The sequence below is a fragment of the Rattus rattus genome, chromosome 1 (genome assembly GCF_011064425.1).
Source record: "Rattus rattus isolate New Zealand chromosome 1, Rrattus_CSIRO_v1, whole genome shotgun sequence".
NCBI lineage: Eukaryota > Metazoa > Chordata > Mammalia > Rodentia > Muridae > Rattus > Rattus rattus.
The window spans coordinates 192,564,846-192,591,536 of record NC_046154.1 but is presented as its reverse complement, the minus strand read 5'-3'; the positions used below and the strand labels follow the sequence as shown (position 1 = coordinate 192,591,536).

Below are 26,691 nucleotides of genomic sequence, written 5' to 3'. Positions count from 1 at the left end.
GCATGCCAAATTGCCAAAAATAACATCAAACACTGTTTATAGTATTCCTCCAGAACTCATCAGATCAAATTACTATCAACTGGATTTTTTGCATAATGTAGAAATGCATCCATAACAAAGATGATGAAAAAATAAACGTTTCATATAATTTTCAAGAAAATATGAAAAGGTGGTAACTGCAATAGAGGGAAAAAGAAAAGAGAATTAGTTCCACAGATTTGTGGCAAAAACAAAAGTACAAACCTTTGCTTATGGCCAAGTCTCAAATCCCTGGGAGGTGTTTTGAAATCCATGATGCTCTTCTTTAATTGCATGCAATTTGAGCTCTTCTGTGTGTCATATTTCAGGAGTTCTCACATATGAAATTGAGTACCAGAGAAGTAGCCCTCGTGGGTTTGGATGTAAGAAAACATCAGATTAGTAAAACCTAAAATGACTAGGACAAACCATTTAGACACAATTGAAAGCTCTAAGAGCAGCTAAGTTGGAATCTAAGAACTTCTGCCGGGCCCTTTGGAATCAGAACATAGATATCAGGGAGATGCTATGACTAGATGATGGACAGGTGACGCATACATGAGTCCTAAGGTAAGATTGCAGGGTTCATAGAGCTATCATATGCATTGAATGTTAAGATGAAATAACTATATTTGGCCTCAAAAGATTATTTTGTCATTTTTAAAAGCCAGGAGTTCATAACTTGATATTTCATTGAAATAAATCCATTTTTCTTACTACAAGGTAGATACTGAGAGCAAAGAATTATACCCTTGAATTATATCAATCATGTGCAACAATATAAAATTCAAGCACTATCAGCATTCTCAAATATTCACTTTCTTCAAGAGTAAGTCATGTTGAAAGAGAAGTAGAGAGAAATATATATACTTTCCCCTCTTTTTGCTTGATTTCTTATCATTTTAACAAAGCAAAGAAGCAAGTGCGACAATCTCTCAGTATTTATTTACTTGGTTTGTGACTGCTATCATCCTGTGACATCCATTTTTCCCTGTCGGTAAGTTAATCTGTTTTTAAAGTAAGTACATGATAGTAAAACAAATGGTTCTGTTCTTATCCTGTACAGGTAAGTGGTTTGAGCGCATCATTACCTAATGGGAGCCAGAGAATCAGTGAGAGGAATGAAGAGTGCTTCATGGTGTCTTTAATGGTTTGAGGGGTTTTCTGTTAATGTTGGTGCTCATTAGTAAGAGTAATTCGGAAATGGCAAATCCTGTCATGCAAAATCAGTAAGCAACACCTTTCTGATATACGACAGCTTTTTAACCTATTGTAACACAGACATTCAAATGTAAAGATATAAAGAACAGAAATAGTAATCCCAAATGACCTATTAAAAATGGCATCCACTCTTTCTGTTTTCTTCCTCAAGTCCTTCACATATTCTCCTCCTGTCCATGCTCACATTCATAGCTTTTCATTCTTGTAATTGTTACTTAGTAAGATCACTTGTTGGGAGCTAGAAAGATGACTTAATGGTCAAGGCTCCTGTCCTTGCAGATGACCTGGGCTTGATTCTCAGAACACAACCATTCATAACTCCAGCTCCAGGCATCTGATGTCTGCTTCTGACCTCCATAGGTACGAGGTGTGCAAATGGCACACATGCAGGCAAAACAATCATAATATATAACAGAAAATTAAAATGTAAATATAAACTTTATACAATAATATCAATAGATTTCTACACATATGTGTATATATATTATATAATAGATATATGTATAAATGTCTCCACAGATGAAATATACTTCCTTTATCCTAAATGGTTTTTTCACTACTGATTTAAAAGTTCTTCCTTCCTTCTAACCTTAGGCAACAATTAAATTCAGTTGCTGTTTTATTTTATTTTTCTTTTTTGCCTTTTTCCCCAAGATTTTTATGAAAAACTTCATTGTGCTTATAATAAATAGATTTATGTTTGACTTCTATTTGGGGAATTTATCCAAACTGTTATCTTTTGAATAGGTCATTCATTTGATGGATTACTTTTCTTACCTCTTTAATATGTTATGGTGTATTATATTTTTACTATTTGGTGCACATTGTGTTACTTCTGATTTATAATATAACAAATAATGATACTATGAAGATTTGTACAAGTATTTGATAAGGATATGTGTTTTCTTTTAGTAACTACCTAAAAGATTGCCTGGATTATACGGAAAATGTGACCATAGTGTTTTATAAGTGGTTGAACCGTTTTGCATTCGAAAGATCAAGCTCAACCATCCTGGCTGTTTTCTGTCCTTGGCAACACTTGGTAGTGTCCATTTATTAATATTTATGACTTCATTGTATATCAAATACATCTTACTATGATCAGATTACCATTCTTTGACGATCAATGATGGTAAGCCTTTCTTAGTATACATAATCTGATATTTATCTTCCTTTGTAGAGAAAAGTGATTTACTTTAATCTTTGTCAACATTTATAATTTATATTGGTACTTCTTAAGCATGAAACTCCTTTAAATTCCCTGAGACACGCCCTTTTATGATACTTAGCTTTGACAAATTTCCTCCTCATTTGAAAGCTTATTGTTTTTATTTGCTTCTCTTTCAATATTGAACTCATATAATGTTGATGACAGCATACTTACATTTTTTCCCTTTGTTCTTCTGGTTCTGTCCATCTGAAGTTATCTATACCAAACCCAGAACTTTAGAGTTTCTCTTCTCTTTTCCCTCCACAAGCTCGATCATATTGATGTTCCTGTGTGAGACTATGATACTTATTTCGTTCATTTTGTATTTTCCATAGGGCAAAAGTAAGGGCTATTTCTTTTCATGTAGATTTTCTTCATGTAATTTCCAGAAAGAAAACTTTCTTTTCCCATTGACTTTCCACAGCAACTTTGTAAAAATCAATGGATCATATAAATTGTGAATCTATTTTTGACTCTATAAACTGCTGTGTTGAGTGCATCTATCATTATGCCAATAGCATGGTATCTTAAAGTCTTTAAGGATTTTGGTTGAGATTGCTTTGAGACTGTAAATCAATTTGGAAAAATATTGTCATTTTAATAACATCCATGCCCGTGGCACATCACGTTGCTTGGTTAAGTATTTTAACTTATGTTTCCTTTTCCTATTCTTAGACCTTTCATGTAAGGTCTTGTCAGTCTCTTCCACCTTTGTATTTTTAATGAGATAAACTATGTATGTGATGTCATTTAACTTACTTTGATAAGAATGGAAACCAAGACTTTGCCCATGCTAGGGGAGTGTACTGTCAATGAGATGTGTCTCCAACCCTCCTTTTGTTCTGTTTTGCTTTGTTTTATAAGCAGCCTCACAAGGTAGTCTAACTGGTCCTGAACTCATGTTCCTTCTGTCTGTATCCCGATTTTCCAGATTACAGATATTTATACATTGGCTCAGCATTTGCTTTTAAATAAATATCTAGTGTGTAAATTTTGGCAAAATATATCCGGGATTGTACTCCACGTCTATCATATTTTATTAATAGAATTGGAGAAAATATCTATGCCTGTTAATTTTTATATTGGTTCTGAAGATATTTACACAGCAGAAGTAGAAATAAGCGGTTATAGCAGGAGTCTTATGGCCTGCAGACCTGAAATGTTTGGAGCCCTGCTAGAGTAATGTAGGCTTCCATCTATTACATAGAAATTCATGAGGTTTTGCAACGTTGTAAAATTTGTAGCTGCTTTCTTTTATAATCCTTAAGGGTGTTCTCTTAGCTTCCTAATATCATCTAAAACAAATAATTTTATTTCTATCTCCCTAACAATAGGTATTTTATTTCCTTTCCCTTCTCTCCCTATGGAACTGAATAGGAAATTTAAGGCAAATTTCTTTGAGGTAGGAATTGCTAACATTTAACTGTATTTGAGATCCCAAGTTGGGAATACTGAGCTTGCAACTGTTGCGGATGGCATTAAGTTTATTTGGCACTCTTTACCCTATTAGGAAAATTCCTTTCTATTTTCTATTTGCTGAAAAATTGTAACTACAAATAGATGCTGAGGATTATCGAGTCATTTTTACATATCTCTTAAAATAGTGATATAACTTTTTAAGTGTGTTAAACCTTATTCACTGATCTCTGGGTGTTAAACCAACCTTGCATTTCTGTTAGAATGAAACACTAAACCTAGGAGGCTAGTCCCACGGCTATAGTCGCGTAGTTTGAAATGTAGAGTCAATAGAGTGGCAAGCTACAAAGTAAAACTTAAAAAATATAAAATAAAATGAAACAAAATAAAGCAATAGGTACTTAATAGTATTTTTTGTTTTGTTTTACATCTCTTTATATTTTTTGTTGACTTTAAAATGGAGCTTGTGAAGATCAAATGTTCCCTTGAGTTTACAAATAATTTTGTGTAGTGCTAGTGCCCTATCATCTCTTTGTATTTGATAGCTTTACCAGTAAACCCCTTTGAAACTAAAATATGCAGCATGGAGAAGATTTGAAGAAAGAATTTCATTCATATATATATAGAGAGAATGTATCTCACAATGAGTTCAAGGCTCTTTCTCTTCTATTAGATTATTAGATTCATTGAATCTGGTTTTATGTTGAAGTTCTTAATCCACTTGGACTTGAGCTTTGTGCAAGGTGACAAATATGAATCTATTTTCATTTTACTACATATTTTTGCTTCTTTGTCAAAGATTGAGTATCCTTAAATGTGTGAGCATTTATTTCTGGGTCTTTAATTCTATTCCATTGATCGACCTGTATGTCTCACAATAATAATAAAAGCCATCCCCCTCTATTACTGACAGTACATTTAATTGTGACGTCTGTTTTGCTCCATATTAATGTAGTTGCTACTGTCTTATTAGTCTTAACCTTTGTATGACATGTCACTTATGTATATTCACATCGGATATTTCAGTCTTTATACAAAAATTTCCTCTTTTTCAAGATAACTATATTTATATCTTTTTATTCTGATGGTGTCTGCTGTTTAGTTACCGTTTGGCCATTTAACATTTAGTGTAATTTAATGTTCAGACATATTTAGCTTTACAATTTTTGTTAACTTTTGTGATTTTTATTGACGTTATCTCCTCTTTAGTCTACTTCCTAGTTTCTTCCCTCTACTCATGGCATATACTTTATAACCACAATGTTCCACCTCATACGTGTTATAGGAAGAGAAAATCACAGAAAGCACAGTTTAAAAGGGACGCTGCTTTCGTCTCTTTGCCATTGGCGGTTACCTCACTCTTCAGTGTACATGGAATTCAGCATGGGTTTTAGTTTCCAGGACAGAAAGGCTGCAGGGTTTTCCCTGTGCATCTCTCTTCTCACTATGCCAGTTCTCAGGCTACAGGGAGTGCACTTAGTTCCAATGTGAAGTACAACACCACCCCCTTCATAGCTATTATTATCCTAATCAGAATAAAGATATTATTGACGAAATCAAACCTGTCAGATAACAGGGGTAAGAGCAGGCCCAAAGGATTATGGTCCTTGAGGTCACTTAGATTGGGGTTAGTTGACGTTCAGCTCATATTTTCTAATTCACTGGGATCACGAAGTAATTTTTATCTCTTCCAAAACTTAGTAACATGTTTATATGAATATGCATAAAACATTTCTGTGCTCAGTTTTTATTATTTTAATTGTTTACTAAGGCACATATTAGAATTTTGATTATGGAACATATCAATGTGAATCTGTTTCCAACTTTGAAACAAATTTTCAAATGGTTCTTAAAAATGAGCACATTCTGCAGTCAGAATGTGTGTTTTCTAGAATCTTTAGAACTGAGGCAATTAATTTCATTTTATGTATTATTTTAGCATCTAGACAAAAAGTTTGAGAAGAAATTATATAAATGTTATTAAAATTACCAATTTTTAAAGTTAAATATTTTAGCTTGAAAAAAGAATAGGTCATTCAATCTGAAATCAGATACAAATGTTTATCTTAACTACATCAAAAATCATGACCTGAAACAAACTAATAATGTCTGTTATCCTCACTCTAGCTATCAACAAATAGTAATAAAATGGCATTTGCAAGAGATTTTTTATTTTGACTATTAAACAAAACAGGGAAATTGAAACCTTCAGTATGGGCTCAGGACCAGTGCATACCTAATATTTCTTGTTATTTTATGACAGTCATCACAGACCAGGGTATTAGTTATTATATTAAAAAGATACAGGACAATGAGCTGTCCTGGAAAACACTGAATAAAAGAATGCGCTCTCTCTCTCTCTCTCTCTCTCTCTCTCTCTCTCTCTTTAAACAAATGACAGGATGGATTTTTAGATAGAATCAATTTTTAATGTGAGTTCATTTTAATTTTTCTTGAACTTTCAGTTTTAAACTTTTTCTTATTTCTCTAGAATGAGTTCTTCAGTTTTTTTTTTTCTTGATTAGATATGGCATCATAACTGATTAGTTATTTAAAATATGCATAAAAACTTGGATATACAAAACAACCTGAGATTTACCTCACACCAGTGAGAATGGCTAAGATCAAAAATTTGACAGCAAATTGGCGAGGATGTGGAGAAAGGAACACTCCTCCATTGTTTTTGCAGACTGCAACCATTCTGGAAATCAGTCTGAGGTTCCTCAGAAAAATTGGACATTGAACTCTGAGGATCCAGTTTCTGGGCATATACCCAAAAGATGCCCCAACATATAAAAAGACACGGTCCACTATGTTCATCGCAGCCTTATTTATAATAGCCAGAAGCTGGAAAAGACCAGATGCCCTTTCAACAGAGGAATGGATACAGAAAATGTGGTACATCTACACAATGGAATATTACTCAGCTATCAAAAACAATGACTTTTTAGGAAATTCGTAGGCAAATGGTTGAACTGAAACTATCATCCCAGAGTGAGCATCACAGAAAGACATTATGTTATGTACTCATTAGCTATTAGCCCAAATGCTTGAATTACCTAGATGCCTAGAACAAATGAAATAAAACGGATGATCTGAATCAGATCTCTCGAGAGATAAACACAGCCAGAATCTCTGCCAGCAGGAAACCACTGAGACTGGAGAACAGGACCCTTTGAAGGAATCAGAGAAAGAACTGAAGAGGATGGATTTTTTAGACCCCCATAGACAGCAATCAATTTTCCAGGGACTAAGCCACTACCCAAAGACTTCATGGACTGACTCCTGGGACTTTCAGGGTTTAAACTTTATTCTTAAGAACACCAGTGGAATGGGAAGCCCTGGGTTTTTCTTGATTGAATAGTGAATCCACTGTTGGGGAGAGGGCAGCAATCATAAAGGAAAGGGAGGGGAGGATGTTTGAACCGAAAGGAATAATATTGAAATGTATATAAGAAATAAGTTAATAATAAAAAAAAAAAAACTTGGATATAAAAGTTACATATTTATGCTATGTTTAGAACTCCTTCCTGGTAAGTGGATGAAAGTGATACATGCGCCTCCACACAAACACACCGATGTGATTTTGAGAGCAATTTAACTTTAAATAAAACTTTTACCTACATGTTTTTATTAAATCTTACATGGTAGAAATATGCTCATTTATCACGTTGATGCTTATATGAAACTACTTATTGTTTTCTTACTTGTATTACAAAATTTTATTAAATATACTAAAATACCATTAATTTGAAAAATATAATTACAGATTATTTCCTAGGTAAATATGTCAAATATATGTGATTATCCAGCATGCATGTTATGTAGTTTAGAAACACCTATAGTCTGGAAAAATGGCTCAGTGGGTAAAGTTACTTCCTGCAAAATTTGGGAACCTGAGTGTGTTGCCTAGAACTAACAAGATAGAAGGACAACCTGGATCCTGAATTTGAACTCTACATATGTGCTGTGGCCTAAATGTGGAGTCACATCACACACACACACACACACACACACACACACACACACACACACACACACCATGATGAAGGGAAACAAACTGAAAACAAGGAAAGAGTCTTCATTTTGTAACAATACTGACAATACTGACAGTTTCCCTGAAGATCATGGGAGACCGGGTAGCAAATAAATCTGTAAGACAATGTTTAAAAATTATTGTAGAAGAGAAATAATATTCTGTATGCGGTGTGATACCATTCACACCAGTTATTAGTACGTATCACTAGTAGTAATTAGCAAACCTTAGCAGTTTGGGAATAGTTTTCAGAGTTCCCACAATAAAGTGACTGGAAGAGATGCATATCAAAGATAAAACCACAGCAAAATCAACATGAGAAATTATTACATTTAAGTTAAAAGGAATTATGAAAATCGACTCTGAATTATAGACTAAGATGCATGCTCTTATTTCAAATGTCCACATTGGTGTTTCTCAAACTTCCTACAATTTTTTATTCTGTGCTGACTCCCCCCAACCAACCCCCAACCAATCATAAACTTTTTTCATTGCTACTTCAAAACTGTAATTTTACTGTTGTTGTGAACCAGAGTATGAATATCTGATATATAACCTCCATGAAAACGGGGTTTTGACCCACACATTAAAAATGTTGTTCCAAATACAGGGAAAGTGTACAAACTCAAGCTTCAATTAACCATCTAGTTGGGAAAAAAAGACAGCATTTTCAACAAATGGTGCTGGTTTTAATTGCTGTTAGCTTGTAGAAGAATAGAAGAATGCAAATCCATCCATTCTTATCTCCTTGTACAAAGCTCAAGTCTAAGTGGATCAAGGACCTCCACATCAAACCAGATACACTCAAAGTAATAGAAGAGAAAGTGGGGAAGAGCCTCAAATGCATGTGCACATTGGAAAATTTCCTGAACAGAATACCAATGGCTTATGCTTTAAAATCAAGAATCGACAAATGGGACCTCATAAAATTGCAAAGTTTCTATAAGACAAAGGACACTGTCAATAGGACAAAATGGCAACCAACAGATTGGGAAAAGATCTTTACCAATCCTACCTCCTATAGAGAGCTAATATCCAATATATACAAAGAACTCAAAAAGACTCCAGAAAATCAAATAACCCTATTAAAAATGGGGTACAGAGCTAAGCAAAGAATTCTCAACTAAGGAATGCCAAATGGCTGAGAAGCACCTAAAGAAATGTTCAACATCCTTGGGCATCATGGAAATGCAAATCAAAACAACCCTGAGATTCCATTTCACACCAGACAGAATGGCTAAGATCAAAAACTCAGGGGACAGTAGATGCTGGTGAGGATGTGGAGAAAGAACACTCCTCCATTGTTGGTAGGACTGCAAGCTGGTACAACAACTCTGAAAATGAGTCTGGCAGTTCCTCAAAAAATTGGACATAGTACTACCTGAGAACCCAGCTACATCACTCCTCGGCATATACTCAAAATATGCTCCAACATATAACCACGACACATGTTCCACTATGTTCACAGTAGCCTTATTTATAATAGGTAGAAGCTTGAAAGAATCCAGATGTTTTTCAACAGAGGAATGGATAAGAAAATGTGGTACATCTACACAATGGAGTACTACTCAGCTATCAAAAACAATGACTTCATAAAATTATTAGGTAAATGGATGGAAGTAGAAAATATCTTGAGTGAAGTAACCCAGTCACAAAAGAACACACATGGTATACATTCACTGATAAGTGGATATTATCCCCAAAACTCAGAATACCCAAGATACAATTCACAGACCATATGAAGCTCAAGAAGAAGGAAGACCAAAGTATGAGTGCTTCAGTCCTTCTTAGAAGGGGGAACAAACACTCATGGGAGGTCAAGGGTGGGAGGGACTTGGGATGAAGAGAAGACGTGGAGGGGGAAAGGGGGCAGTATCAGGGATGGGAGGAGACTGAGATGATATACAGAGGGTCAGGAATTTGAACAGAGGTGTGTAGCAATGGAGGGTGGGGAACTGGGGGAAGCCACCAGCAAATCCCAGAGAGTAGGAAAGCAAGAGGCTCCCAGGACTCAGTAGGGATGAGATTAGCTGAAATGCCCAACAAAGGGAGGAAGAACCTGTAGAGACCTTATTCAGAGGTTAAACAACGCCCCCTTTTGGGAAATGGCTACCCATTCATCTCCAAATGTTTAATCCAGAATTGCTCCTGTCTAAAGGAAATATGGAGACAAAATGTGCAGCAGAGACTGAAGGAAAGGCCATCCAGAGACTGCCCCACTTGGGGCACCACCCCATATACAGTTACCAAACCCAGACACTATTGCTGATGCCAAGAAATGCTTGCTGACGGGGGCCTGATATACCTGTCCCCTGAAAGTTTCTGCCAGAACCTGACAAATACAGAGGTGGATACTCATAGCCAACTATTGGACTGAGCACAGGGACCCCAATGGAGGAGTTAGAGAAAGGATTGAAGGTGCTGAAGGAGTTTGCAACTCCATAGGAAGAACAACAATACCAACCAACTAGACCCCCAGATTTCCCAGGGACTAAACCACCAACTTAAGACTACACATGGAGGGACCCATAGGACCCACAGCTCCAGCCACATATGTAGCAGAGGATGGTATTGTGGACATCAATGGGACGAGAGGCCCTTGGTCCTGTGAAGGCTCAATGCCCCCAGTGTAGGGAAATGCCAAGGTGGGGAGGCAGAAGTGTGTGGTTCGGTCGGAGAGCACTCTCATAGAAGTAGCGGGAGTGGAAATGGGATAAGGTGTTTCCGGAAGGGAAACCGGGAAAGGGGATAACATTTGAAATGTAAACAAATAATATATCCAACGGGGTGGGTGGAGGAGAACAGAAAAAAAAAAAGGCCATTTCACAAGTTCCCTTTGCCAAACAGCTTCACTTTTTATGTGATCCTCTTTTGAAACGTATACCTCTGAATTCCGTCTATACTGTAGGAAAGAAACTTCAGGTTCACTGCAGACTCTGCCTTGCTTTGTAAAGAACCCACAAGCTGTGTGGACACACAAGTGTCTTTCCATTAAGATTCCTTTACTCAGTGTTGGGTCCAAGCTTAGAATATTGTAGTACATTTTTTCCGTGTAATCTTGTGAACTTTATTGTATTATACTGTTAGCCGAGAACAACCTGTATTTTGCTTAGAAAATGTAGGATATATATATATATCTATATATATATATAATGCATCTAGATTTATATTCCAAAATAGACATAACATGAGACTTTCTAAGATGTCTAAAATAGAAATTTTATGTGGAGCTTCTTCAAAGCCACATATGTTCTAGGCTATTTTCCCTTATATAATGCTACAACGGAGGAGGTAAAGGAAAAGAAACTTGTAATCTCTCCTTTTTCTTTTTTCTTAAAATAAAGTGTTCTTAAAAATACCATTTACTTCAGATAGTTACTAAATAGAAATTTAATCAGATAAAATTAACTAACATTAATTACTCTTTTACAATTATTTATCATTGCTAGCCCTGTAGCAAGAAAAGGCAGACACATGAATATCTTCTCTAACGCTATATATTTAACAATGCTTTCCATCAACAGCATAAATAACAACAAATAAATAGTTATGTTCAAAGTTACCCATGACTTTTTAAAGTTTTACTTCAGAGTCTTTGTAGCCCAGGCTAGCACAAAAGTAACAATCATTCTGTCTCAGTCTATGAAGATTATACATGTGTGCCATCATGTCTGACTCAGGGCTGTTTTATTTCTAATATTGTAGCCCTTTGGTTCCATTGGAACTGTCTCAGTTACGACAAGACAGAAAGAGTTAGTAAGGTATGGAGAAACATATAAGCAATTTTAATATTCCAGTCGGAACAAGATTTGCTTCACATCTGCCTACTCTCCTAGGATATAAATCACTTACAGCAGTGTTGCCTGACTTTGAGGACATGCAGAGACAGGAAGCAACGGTGTGCTGGAGCTCTAGCAGAATAATCTGCTGACGACAAGTGCAAGTGCCCCGAGCGATACTGTGCAGGAGGGCGCCGCCGTCAGCAGTCGCCTCAAAGCTGTGTTAGCAGACCAATTATTTTCGCGTTGTTTTGTTATAGATATTTATTTGAATAAAGTAAAGCATACATATTTATTTTCCTCTAATTCCTCAGTACCAACTGCCCGTGGCAGGAACACTCTCCAGACTCCATAAAGAGAAGAAGAAAGACAATAGAGATTTGTAAAAATCAAACAAACAAAAACTCTGCATGTGTGTAAATGCAATCTAAAGATAGACACGATGCCAAGTCATAAAAAAACAAAAAAACAACAAGAACAACAAAAAACCCCAAACCCCACAGAATGGCAAATGCAGTCGGTTAGGAGTCAAAGCACAGGTGTATCCTGAGAGCAGATAAAAGCATTTGCAGGTCTTCTGTGTGCATAGCACCCTACAACAATATCTAAGCCAAACCACTAACAGGACTTCTTTACGTGGAATGTTCACCGCTGGATGCATGCAGTGTGACGGTGCTGGATGTTTCTCCATAAGGAACAGCAGGGAAAAAACTCAAGTCTGTTAGGGAAGACATGTAAAACCTTCATTTTCATGGGAGGCAGAGGGTATGAGGGGTGTGCTGGAAGATACATACGTGACAATTGGCTTGGCAACCATAAATTGAGGCAGCTGGAAGAAACAATTAAATGCTAAATCACCACAATGAGAACCTGCAAAATACAGGGTTGAACTGCGCATCACACCACTTGGTCGCCTGTCTGAAATGGGAGTGCGGAGAAGAGATATACCCCCAAACAGATGGAACCGCTGATTTGATCAGAACTGGGTCTGAAATAACAACCCTAAGTGGAAACTACGTCTGCTCCAATCTATTCACCACAACTGCTCTCTTAGCCATGCACCATCAGCAGTCACTCATGGCCTCTAAAACTCCCTTTCAAATATGAATGATAATGAAGCCAACCTGGGAGGAAAGACTAGAGAAACACGGCAGGAGAAAAAGGGGTCGGTAATTACAGGCGAGGCAGAATTTTACACCATGTCAAAAAAAAAGTTAAAATACCCATCTGGGGCTGGGATTTAGCTTAGCGGTAGAGGCACCTAGGGAAGCGCAAGGCCCTGGGGGTTCGGGTCCCCAGCTCGAAAAAAAAAAAAAAAAAAAAAAATACCCATCTGTGCAATTAAGATAGAAAATAATTGAAACAAAGAAATGTGCCTTCTATGAAGGGAGAGTTTGAAGAAAGCAAGCAGAAGAACTTGGGATAGAGGAATTCTTAGAAAAGACGGAGGGTAAGGGACATTCTGATCCACTGAGGCAAGGTTCCATAGGTGAGGAGTTATGGTACAAATCCTTGAAGCTAACTTTAAGTCACATGGAGCACACCAGTTTGCTTTGGGTACTTTAATCCAAACGATTCATTTTTAAAGTACATTTTCACGATGGGAATGTTCAAGGGCTCAGTTTTGCGTGGGTTTTGCAGGAATCACAGCTGATGCAATGACATCATGAGAGAAAGAGCATGGCGTGTCCGGGATAACGCCTTCCACAGCCCATCCTCCAGCTTTAATGACTTTTTGTCTTTTCTTTTCTAGTTTCTCACAGCTTGGTAGAGGTGATGTCAATGACCATGTTAGGATCTAGTGCTAAATATTCTCTCTTTTTTTTTCCTTTTCTTTTTTTCGGAGCTGGGGACCGAACCCAGGGCCTTGCACTTGCTAGGCAAGCGCTCTACCATTGAGCTAAATCCCCAACCCCCTAAATATTCTCTTATTCTTACTACTTTGACCCATGGTTAGTTTTTGCATGAATCATTGCCAAGTGTGAAAGTCCGAGTGTACTAATATGCTGAGATTGGGGAACTCTCATGCCCATTGCATTTAAAGGTGACAAGAAATCACTTTCTTCAGTGGTCCTGCCACTAGCTGGTTGCCTATGCAGCTACGTGTGTAATAAACCAGCCCCACCTATGATCATGCAAGCAACCCTAATTGAGTTGAGTGGAAATTTTAAACATTTTAAAAAGCGATGAATGTAGAAGGTGAAGGCTCTGGATGAATTTCCGGAGGAGGGAGAGGAAGTGAGACAGAGAGTTAAGATTTAATGATTTTAGTGGTATGATTTAATGCACTATCTACACATGTGAAACAATTGAAGAGTGGTTAACATTAAAATACTTCCTTAATTTGCCACATTTCATCCTAAATTTCTACTACTTAATGTGAAACGCCATTTTTCTGAAAATGACTACTTGGCTAGCATGACAGAGTAAGCGACTGTGGAAAGGGCTTAACTAAGATTCTGGAATTGTCATATAACTACTGATCCTTAGCTGGAGATAAATACCTGTTTTTACATATTTTCTATTAAAATATCATTGAAGTACATTTTAAAACACTAACATGGTTTTTGCGCAGCAGATGACCATGTGGTTTGAGAGCCATATTTTGGAATCACGTGAATAATTTTTCCAAAACACCAGGCACATTGTTATTGTCTTGCATTTTTATCCTTGTGACAACTTTAGAAAATTACCTCTGATAAGTGGAAGTGAGGGTGACTTCTCAGGCCATAGAATAGGCTCAACCAAGGGGCTATAATTAAAATTAATGAGTGTCACTGTTGGAATGAGGCAAAGCTATATTGTTACTGTCCTCTAATTGTTAATCATCGTTCAGCAGATCGAACATCATCATCATCATCATGTTTCTCAAGTTTTAGGTGAACATTATTAACATTAGAGAAAATCAAGGAAAAGTTAAGGTCTCCCACTTATGGCATCAGAGTCCAGCATTAATTAAATATTTCTACACAGCCACTGTGTGTTGGACGGCTATTCCTTGAAGCTGCTGTTGAAATAGAGAATGTTATGTAACTAAAAGTACTGACTTTCAGATAACCCCTGTTTCAGGGTATGCTGTAATGTTCCAAGCAAAATATTTTGGAGCACTCAGAACAAAAAAAAAATGTGTTATTATGATAGTGTGCAGAGCCAGCAGCAGATTTCAGATAATTTCAGTGCATTTTAATTCCATGAACTGAAGCTTCTCAGGTCAATCTCAAAGTCGACATACAAATTCTTCCACAAGCGGTTACCGTCATTTGGATGCTACCACTTACCTTGCCTCACTTGTGTCTCCATCAACGTGTTTGGCTTTGTCCCTTATTTCTCCAGGTCCTCAATTCATATTGTAATACAGATAAAGGATGCAAACATGATGGCCATGCCTGTTTGTATAAAGGTGATTACAAATGGGCACATGCATTTTCGTCTCTTGACGTATCTTTTCCTATATTGTGAATTATACATTTGAAGTCCCTTTTCTATCTCGGTGGCAATAAAACAGTATTTTTACTTCCCCCATTTCATCTGTAATGACTCCGGCTAGCTTTTACCTCTAATTTGGAATGGAGCACGATATTCTGAGAGGTGGGAAAATACCACTTTAAGTCATAAAGAGTTAGATTAGCTATTTCATTTCTCTGTAAGTACCGGATATTGCACTAAGATTATAGAAGGAGGAAATGCATAGCACACAAAGGAGGTGGATTCTTCCCTGTCCCCTTTCCATCACTTTGTATTGCTTGAACCTGTTTCTTTGATGTGCTTCTCTATACTTAATGACAGCTCTCTAGTTTAAGGGAAGTGAGGATAGCCCATTAATTGTTATTAAATTTTTTTTAAAAAATGCTGTATTTTCGTGCATGATATAGAACACAATGCTTAACTCTAAAAAATGATAGAAATGTTTCCCGTGTGTTATGCAGTTGTCTGTAAGACAGGTGATGGAATACTTTGGAATATTTTGCTTACTGATAACCAAGCCAATCTTCCCTTTTTGGTGGTTTTCTCTGTGGTCCCCAGCACACTGTCAGCCTTGCTTCCCACTCCTGATTTAAACACATGATTCAAAATGACTTTGGCGAGTGGCGATGCTCAGAGATTTATGGGAATTTGCGTGTAGAACCCACACCGCTGTACAGCTACCCTGTCGTTTTTGTGACAGAGCCTGTTTGACTTGTCTGGGATTTATGAAGGAGATAATTCAGAAGAGTGTAATAATTTTCCCTTGGCAATTACACTATCATTTGGTGGTTTGTCCCTACGGGAAAATGGATGTGTTGGGTTCTGTATGTGGGTTTAGTAGCTTGATGGAAAGAACAAATCAAGGTTGGAATACAGATGTTGAACATGTGGCAGCCCAAGTCTAGTTCTGGGTCTCCATTCTTAAAGCTATCCGTATTTGTGCAGTTCTTTACAGTTTACACAATGCTGTCCTCCTTCCTTCTGCTATCATGGACTTTAGAGATTGAAGTTCAAATACATCTATACTGATGCCTCTGTAGATAACTGGTGGCAGACTTTGTTCTTTTGAGATTTCCTCCTGAGGTGTTTTAGGTGAGCTGGGTTCTCTTTGTGTCACTCTCCAGGACTTAAATCTTCTTAAAGCAGTGGTAGGAATATCATGAATTTGGTAAAAAAGAAAAAAAAACGATAATGGGTTAAATACTAACACTACCTTCAATTAAAGTATGACACTGACACATTAGGTAGTCTTTCAGAGTCTGTTTTGAACTGTGCCTTGGGTATGGTTTTGATGCCTATACAGAACTAACAGCATTTAGCTATTACACACAGAGTGATGCATATGTGTTGGTCATTGGTGATTGAAGTGTGTGTGTGTGTGTGTGTGTGTGTGTGTGTGTGTGTGTGTGTGTGTGTGTGTATGTACGCCTGTCTGGTTACTTTTCCTTTTGGTTTGGGACAAGTTGCTGTTTGACAAAGATTGAAAACATTCACTTAGAGATTTCCTAAGAGGTACTTGATATGACTGTATGTTAGCATCTACCTTGATAATATGAATTCAGGTATCCTGTCTGTCTAAAACGCACAAATAAAATCACATTCATAGAGCCTTTATCTCCAGGATCTGAAGGAGACATTTAACCAAAATACTGAACAGTGGTGAATTAAACATATTTTTCCAGCAGAACAGTATTAGAACAAATCCTCAGGCCCTTCTGAAAAGTTTGGATGGAAGAAAAAAACAGAGAGTTCTCATATTTGAATGCCCATGTGCATTATAATCAAATGTGTATGAAAAGCAAGACTGTCAACCAACCAGGTTATTTTTAAGTTATTTACTTTGAGGGATATTTTCTCTCCTTTCTTGTTTCCTGTAAGTCACAGAATTCACTCAGTGCAGTCATATAGAATGTTAGAAGACTCCATGACTTACGGGCCTTTAGGTAAATGATTTAATATCCTTGTGGCAATAAAGCCACACCTCTGCAAAGTCTTCCTTTTTATATTATTATTTATTTATTTTATTCCCATGTAGCCTCTTACTTTATCAGAAAACTTCACAGAGAAATAAACAGAACTGAATACAGATTTAGGAATTCTGTTTCCTGTGGAAATCATAAACTATCTTGAAAAATATTCTTATACTCAATCATTATATTTATTTAATTTAAATTTCCTATTAATTCTACTAATTAGCCCAGATAGAAATATGTAGTTTCCTGGATACAGAGTGCATTCTATTTTCAAATATATTTTCTCATTGATTAAAGGATATATTATTGGTCTCGCCTATGATATCTGATTTGCATGGGGAAGACTAAGACTTCAAAGGCAAATCTTTCTCTTGGAAAATGTCAAAAAGTCAGTGGTTGTGGCTTCCTGCCACCCATTTCACTTACTAAATATATCATGTCGAAGTCAGCATAGCATGAGTGGATGAATTGGGAAACCATAGTTAGCTTCTTTCTTGTCAGGCAAGATCATGTAGCACATTTGAGTTTGTCTTCCACAGCAGCCAGAGTCAAACTTTTAAAGCATACATCGGGACACATCATTCTCCAGCTTACAGTGACTTTCATCATACGTGAGAAACAATCTCAGTCCGTGCTGTGCACTGGGTGTAGACGCCCACATACTGGTGTGCAGACTGGGTGGGCCTGAAGTGCTGAAGTGTCTAGGATAGGTATCACATATCATACCAAATTCCATCCCGTCATAGCAGAAGGCTGCCGAAGAGGTAGACAAAAGTTCAAGGAGGATGGATTTCCCTCTGACTGCACTGCTCTATAGGACAATACTACCCAGCATGCACCAGGCCTCAGCTACTCTGCTGTGGCTCGGCCCGTGTTCGTTGGCCAGGAGGTAAGCCAAAGGTGCTTGCAAAGGCCAGGTGAGGACAACCTGCATAACAAGCTCAACTCTTTCAATATTAATTGCAAATGTGTATCTGCTTTCCTAGTAAGTTAATAAAGCACTTACCGCTTTAGGCCAGTTTTTTTCTACTTTCCTGTAATCTCTATTTAACTTTTGCTGACCAAAAATATTGTCTCCCAGCCAGTTTTCTCATTTGACGGACCTTCAATTTAAGAGTCATTTCAATTTAAATATTATTAACTTACAATGCAGATAAGAAAAATAGGAGAAGGAAATCAATTTATTTCCTACTGTTCATGACTGCAAGTGAAAGGTCACATTTTTAACCAGTGTAAAGGAACCTTGAGTTACACGACCTCTTCTCTGTCGTGATTCCCCCTATGTCTCTTCTACATGTTCAATGATGAATACAGAGTCTGACTGTACCTTTTGCTCTTGTCTCTATGACAAAATTGCCTGTCAAGAGCAACTTAAGTGAGGAAGAACTCACTTCAACTCATGGTTTCAGAGGTCCTCTATTCATCATGACATAGAAGATTTGGTAGCAGCAGCAGCAGTGGCAGCATCTCAACTGATGGGGCAGAAACTTGTCACTGCCTGTGTTCATGCCTCAGAGAAGATAGAGACCATAGGCTGCATCAAGAAGCTCATAGGACATTCAAAAGACTTCCTGTACTGCCCCATTGAGACCACACAATGGAAGGATCACACAACCTCCCAAATACTGCCACCATCTAGTTGGGACATTTTGGCATGAACCCTCCTTGTCCTCCTTCCACCCTTAACACTAGCATGCTTCACTTTGAACTTCTATAACAGTTTATATCATTATTAGGTATTATTAGCTTATATTATTAGGTATTTTGTAGTAATTCAAGCATAGTAAATGCAAATAAATGTGGAAAGAAAGGAAGGAAGGAGGGATGGAAGGAAAGCATCAAGCTTAATTCAAAAATGGAATTTTGAGAGCATTTTAGATCTCTAATATAACGTTCTTGCTTTCAGGAAAATAGTTTGCTAATCAGTAAGAACTTAGATGCTCACTAAATGGCCCTGTCCTCTCATTACCCATGAAGCTATTTTGTTCTTCAATAGAACACTTAAAAGCTATTGACTAGATATCAATGAGTTGATTATCTATATATTTTAATAACAGAGAGGATTGAGAAAATACTGTATCATTCCAGTACATATCCCCATTTTCTGCAACCCTTTATCCATTGAAAATATTTACTCGAGAAAATCATGATGTGTAAATTTAAGAAAACTAGGCAAATGCTCTTAAATTTTTTTAAATGCACACTGTTATTGGACTAATTTAAGGAATATCTATCAAATACATAGTGTGAATCTTTGCTTTAAGATATGAGCTTAAAAGATATATGAAACATGCCTTCCATTTTAAAGGCGCTGACCACTGTGAATTAAAAGAATATTTTGATAAAACAGTGACATGGTCTATCGTTATCATCATCATCATCATCATCATCATCATCATCATCATCATCAGTATCAAGACAGGGGTGCCTTGAGTAGCCCTGGTTTTCTTGGAACTCACTATATAGACAATACTGACATCAAGCTCAGAGATCCACTAGCCTTTGCCTCCCAAGTTCTGGGATTAAAGGCATGCACCCCCATTCCTGGCTTATACAAATTATTTATAATAGTTATAATAGAAGTTGGCTCTAAGTGCTACAGAAGCCCAGAAATAGGTTCCTAAGTAAATTTTCAGACTGGCTTACTTGAAGTATAGGAATAGGAGGACGAGCTTGGAGAACTATTTCCTGTGCCACCTCTCATATTCTGAATTCACTGGAGCTACAAAAAGTTACTTCTCTTTTCATCTTTGAGGACAATCATTCGGCAAAGCATGGATTGTACTTCTTTTTCCTCAAAAGCTGTACAATTGGCTGAATGAGGTACTCCCCCATAATTTCTCTCCTTTATTCTATGCTCTGAGTGCTATTGGGGATTTTATCTGAGCTATAAAATCTTTCTACAGAGAGCATACAAAAGTCATTTAATAATGAATATTAAAGAATAACAAAAAAAGTAAATCTTTTCAATTGAGCATTTCAGCAACACTTTAACATTGGTGCCTAAGGGACATGAATAGTGCCTTTTGTCTTTTTCATATATTGTGAAATATGTAGTAAGCTACTTATTAGCTTTAAGTGATTTCTCAACTAAGAAGTAAATGTACATGTGAGTGAGTGTGTGTATGAGAGTGTGTATGTGTAGTGTCAGAATATTCTGAGGATATTGCTTTCCAATAGATTTGAAGGATGGAAAAATTAATTATCTTAAAAACATATTAAAAATAAGTTATTTATATGAAAGCTAGCTATCACTGATGATCCAAGAGTTAATCTTCACAGGAATTCAGAGTAGTTTCTCAATAGCACCACCAATCATAGGTGAAAATAGGTAGTTATGATCAGAGTATTTGAAAATCGACTAATATAGCCTGGTTTTAATCTCCTTCTTGAGCTGAAGGGGCTTGAGACCCCATATGAACAACAATGCCAAGCAACCAGAACTTCCAGGGACTAAACCACTACCCAAAGACTATACATGGACTGACCCTGGGCTCCAACTGCATAGGTAGCAGTGAATAGCCTTGTTGGGGCACCAGTAGAAGGGGAAGCCCTTGGTCCTGCCAAGGTTGATCTATTTCTTATAAAAATGCTGTTTTGTATGCCTAAAGATGTATTTCATTGCAAGCTCCATGAACTGTAAAGGAAGGAGGGTAGCTGAGGTAGGAGGGGAAAGGTGTGGGGGCCATAGAGGAAGGACCAGCAGCTGTCTGATGCCTGTGAATGAGCTTTGTCATTAATGTTCCTCATTGCCTTGTCTCTGGTTTCTTATGTCCACCCCTACCACAGTAGTGGATAGAGTAGGCATCAGATCAGACATTTCCCCAGGTATTAGTAAATACAAGTACATGAGGGCTATCCTTAAGTCGTGTTATCCTCCCACCTAGCTGGCAACACTTACCCCTGGTGATGTGAGTGGAAGGAAAGTATTTCAGCATCGGGACACCTGTATGCTCTCTACTGTGCTGATTTCTCCAGGCTACTGTGGTGCTCCCTTCCCTGGGATCCTCACTCTCTCTTCCTACATTGATTTTATTATCAGTAGTAGTAATCACCGAATCATTACCAGACAATTACACAAACGCATCTTAGCTAGGTAACCAACATTATCTTCCACTCTCTGTCATTTTGTAACGAAGCTGATCATCTTCTTGGCCAATTAAGGGGAGCTACATATTTTGATCTAGCAGAGTTAAATGCAAGTATATTGAATTATGTACTAGGTAATTACTTACGTATGGTGGTAGTGTGGCAGAATGAGGGTAATTTGAGTGTAATCTGCTTCGTATTCTCTTTGAAGACTGCATTAGAGAAGGTTAAATGCTTAAAAAAACAGATCTTGGCATGTTTGTGGGTCGAATAAAATAGTAGTTTTTTTCTAGTATAATAGGTCTGGAATAGGCCAGTGGATTTGCCATGCAACACTCTAGGGTTCCAGAGAGATATTAAATATAAAGTCACACTAACCCTGGTAGTGATTCATATTCATATTATGTTACTAGATCCTTGTCACAGGGCTATGCCTAACTAACAGAAACACTAGGGACTATGGTCTCTCTGAAGAAGCAGAAAACTCAGGCTTTGCTGTGTGGTAACAATGCCTGTCGTAAGGCCTCAAACGGAAATTGCTCTATTTCTGTATGTAATGATTGCTTTCCTCGCCTTAGTGTTTGTTATGTGGGACTTATACCAGGCTAGCCTCACTTTCCTTCCTCTGCTGCAGAATGCTAGATGTCTTTAAATACCAACATGTGAGTCCTGCCTCCTAGACTTGCATATATTAGCAGTTAAAGAATGAAATATATCAACTACTTTGAGAACTTTTTCAAGTTTTCAAACTTGTAAATTTTTAGCAGTTTTTATTGTAAATATATAGGAGAATATTAAAGTATTTGGTGCCAAAAGGTTGTTTCTTCATTTAACTTTGTTAGAGAGAGAGAGAGAGAGAGAGAGAGAGAGAGAGAGAGAGAGAGAGAGAGAGAATGTGTTTCTGTAATTGTACAGGAGTCATTAATTTAAAATCAGCTTTAAGCCCTTTCTCCATTTCAGGTCTATTTCTCTAATATCAGTTTTATATAGAAAATTGTATTCCCCATAAAGTACATCAGGGCTATGACATCTCTAGCTATAGGTAATTGGCTCGGTTGTACAGTACCCGTCATGGTCAGTTCTAGCTTGGATATTATGACCTGTGCACAAAGTATATGCTGTCTCCAGCAATTGGCACTTACCCTCAAGTTCTAGAAGGAAAAGAAAGAAATGACAATACCCTGAACTGTTTCCAGAGACCTCCTGTATTCTTCTGACCAACCAGAAGAGGGGAAGTTTTTCTGGAAAATGATCTTTAAGGCATACAATGTTATTAAAATGATGTTCTTTTTTGTGTGGCAACAAACCCAAGAACACAAACTGTAATTATTATTGAAAAAGAATCTTAGCTAAAAGATAGTTACTTATTTCCATGGTTTTGTAGTTAATTTGATGTTATTTATACAAGGAGATATAAATTGCAAAGGACGATATTATAGAAACCAGTGTTTCAAACAACAATCGCTGTTAGAAAATTCTGAAATGAGGATTAGTTACATGAGCTATGATTGATCGTGTGTCATAGCTATATCAAAATATGTAGAATAACACAGGCTTTTTTTAACTTCCTTTTGAGAACTATTCAAGTCATTATCCAGGGTTGGTTTTTAATTGCAAATAATATAGGCACAGCAGTAATACAATATTTGCATATATTTGCCTATATCCTAGTTTTAACATATCACATTAAGTACTAAATATTATGAAAATGTGTAAATGAGAGTGATAAATTTGCTTCTACCCTGGACCACATTTTATTATGCACAAATAAGATTTCTCTACAAAAAGCAATCCACCAAACAAAGAAACACCACAATCAATGCAAGACTAAACTGGGCTGCAGAAATGATCAATGGTTAGACCACTGGCTGCTCTTCCAAAGGGTTTAATTCCCAGCCTCCAAAACTCACAATCATCTGTAACTCCAGTTCCAGGAAATTAAATGTCCTCTTTTGTGCTCTGTTGCATGAGGCACATATTTTGTGCGGAGACATACATGAAGGCAACACACACACACACACACACACACACACACACACACACAAGAAAATAAATATGATTTGGTTGTTTCTCTCATCTCTCTCTCATCTCTCTGTCTATCATCTATCTATCTATCTATCTATCTATCTATCTATCTATCTATCTATCTATCTATCTATCTATCACCTATCTATATATCTATCTACTAAAAGTTTATATGTATATGTATTCAAACATTGTCCTAATTGAGAATAGTAGCAGAGAGAAGCCAGATTAACAGTGCTGCTTCTATCGCTCATCCCAGTCATCCATGAGGGTTAATCTGTCATGTTTTACCCAACTGCTCACCACTGAGACCATCACATGGAATATAAGTTCCTAACATAAGAATTTGAGAAGACACCATTATTTAGACCGTAGCAGTAATTAAGGATATTTTTTAAAGTCTCATAAAATACATGATGTTGGTAATAAAGTTGAGACATCAAGAGCAAGACCATCTTCTGATAAACTATTAGATATGTCACTTCCATTTCACATTTGTATGTGATTCATGGGAGATTTAAGACATATTAACCTTTTTGGTTTCTTTATTCTACAGAATTATAGATAAAATTACAGACAAAATGTACTCAGATAACTTTCCAACACTTCATTTCCATATGTACTAAATACTTTTATGTTTGAGCTGTCAAGATGGTGAGATGGGTAAAGTGTTTGCAATGTAAGCTTGATGTCCTGAATTCAGACCCCCAGCACCCTCCTCCTAAACTAAAAATCTTGACTTTGTAGCGTGTATGTCATTATCCCAGAATGCACCTCTGAGGGAAAAGAGGCTGTGGGTTGCCCTGGTGCTGTTTGTATTTTGGTGCTAATTCTGCTTCCCTAAGAGGGGCTGCCTAAGATGAGGAGTGAATCATATACTCAGGTGACTTCATCAGAAAGTTTCTCCCCAAGTTAACTTGTAAATTAAAGGCAAGAGCCAGTGATTGGGCAGGGGAAGGGAAGGTGGAGCTGAAGAGTTGTAGGGAGAAGGAGGGAAGAGAGAGAAGGGGACAACTGAGGAGGAGGAGGTGGAAGGAAAATAGAGCTGAAGTAAGTGGACTGGAGAAACCTCAAGTTATAAGGGATCTTACAGCTGGAGTAGGGCAGTGGCAGAGCTGACCAATCTAGGCACGAAGCTTGTACTCATAGTAACTGAGTTGTGTTTTCTTTGCATGGGCTTATTTGGGTTGGAGAGGTTACCACAACAGGAGGCAAAAAGCAGATTTGCTGTAAACTCATGGGCCAACTGGAATGGCATTCATAGTAGTGAGTAAGAGAGAACTGACCCTCAAAGATATCTCCTGATTGCCACGTGTGCATCGTGGTATGCACACACGTGCAATAACATACCACACTACCATGTATACAAACACACATACACAAAGCATCAAATTAAAACTAATTTATATTATATGATGTACACATTTAAAACATAAATAGGTAGTTTAATTTTAGCCATCCTTTAAAGAACAGTATGAACTAAAAGTCTTTACATAGAACTACAGGGCATCACAAGCTAGTGATCAATTACTTTCAATTACTTATTTTACCTGAAGAGTTTCTGTCAAGGAAATACCTATTGGCTCAGTTCAAATTCCATAGTTCTCTCCTTTACAAAAACCCATTCTGATGTGTTCGTATTCTTGTAACACTTTAGCTCTCTGACTCTGCATGTATTTTGTGGCTCTGGCACCCTAATAAGCCATTGCTTTTTCAAAATAGGATAACTTTATTTTTATATCGTTAAGTGTCCTTTCCTCAGACTATGATGAATTTTGCTTTCTGTCTTTTATTTGCATAAGTAAAATCTTCATTTTCACATTACTGTGTATCTTTTCTGTATCTAATTAACATTAACTTTCTTTTGACTGTTCAGGGCAGGCTATTTGCCTCAGAATATTCCCCTAGAGATCATCAGATACCTCTCTGAGGAAAAGGATTTTCTTCCTTGGCATGCTGCCAGCCGAGCTCTTTATCCTCTGGATAAATTACTGGACCGCATGGAGAACTACAATATCTTCAATGTAAGAATATAGCATTTCTCCTTTCTAATACTCAGAAGATAAACTATTTTCTTATTTTGCACTCTATGCAACTGAGTCTGAATTATTTCATTTCCTCGTTGCTCGTGTAGGCTGTTATTTTTGTCCTGATTTTCTATGCAATTCCGATGACAGTTACTTGAAAAAGGAAATTTAACACAAGGTACCTTTTATTCTGGCCTAAAAGTGTCAATTAAGCTTAAGTGCTTGAGAATTTAAGAAAGGGTGTACACTGCAAATCCATAAAAGTTCAAACTTACTTCTTCAGAGTTAAAGGGCTCTCTGTTCACAAAGGACTTAACCTGAGTGGAGAGATCCCAGAAAACTTAACAGAATATAGACAGTTTCAATAAAGATTCTTAGTCATTATTTTCATCCAAAAGGGCATGGTGAATTCAATGCACCTCCTTAATTAACAAGGATAAGATCAACATTGAGGGCAAAGCCCATCCATAATTGGGTCCAGGGGGATACAGGGCAGCAAACAACAGATAATCCAGGCAGACACGGAGCATGACACACATTCCAAAATGGTACCTGACCAGATTTTCTAAGCTTAAAGTCCAGGAAGCCAAAATTGTACTGCCAAGAGCACCTAATCGGATTCAATGATCATTTTGAAAAAATATCAGGATTAAGTACCGCTAATGAGCTTTTCATTCCTTGCTTTCTTATCACAATGACTCTAGTGCGCTGTAAATTTTCCTTCAGATATTTTTTAAGAACCTGCACTGTGCTTTATGAAATGATTCCGCGACTTAGGACATAATGTCTGCGAATTAACACACACGATTGAGATTGCTCAAAGATGGGTTGTCAGCGATTCAGTTTGTTATTAGAACCATCTAGGTTGTCTAATGTTCATCCCAGTTGCCTCGTGGCCTCCTGTTCTTCTTACCCAAAGGCTTCATCAAGGTGACTCCGACGACTTAGTGTTTTAAAATTGAGAATAATCATGGCTTGCCTGTTCGTTGCTGTTAGATTTGCACAAGCCCTTAGCAACAGACATGCAAAGAAATGTGTCCTTTGAGTTAGGGGATAATGTTTATCTGCTAGAGAAAGTCTTAGTTTCCCTTTGTCCCTAACAAAGAGTCGCCGAGGTGTGAAACTCCTAAAACGGCAAAATACACTCTTGTGTATGTTTATGCTTTTGAATAGTATAGTTTTTGTTAGAGTCCTCACTTATAATAAAAGTTAAGCAATGCTCTTACTGTAATTTTTAGTGCTTTCATTCCTTAGATAAAATTCTAAGATCACATTAAAGTCAGGGAGAGCATACCTTACATCCGCTTTGATATTTAAATGCACCATTGGGTGAACAGATTTTTGAAATTGTGATACTATGTCACTGTAAGGAAGTGTTGCGTGCACCCTCTCTTCCACAATACTAGCCTATTGGCTGGGCCAGTCTAACAGC

The 26,691-nt window shown here is 37.1% G+C and overlaps 1 protein-coding gene across 1 annotated transcript in view; it reads left to right on the top strand.

Moving 5' to 3' along the window:
• Trhde (thyrotropin releasing hormone degrading enzyme) overlaps positions 1-26,691 on the top strand; it is a 403,812-nt gene that overhangs the window by 335,565 nt on the left and 41,556 nt on the right. Inside the window, exon 13 of the mRNA XM_032912469.1 lies at positions 25,109-25,256. Within this exon, the coding sequence (XP_032768360.1) occupies positions 25,109-25,256 (148 nt within the window). The remainder of the gene's footprint in view (positions 1-25,108; positions 25,257-26,691) is intronic.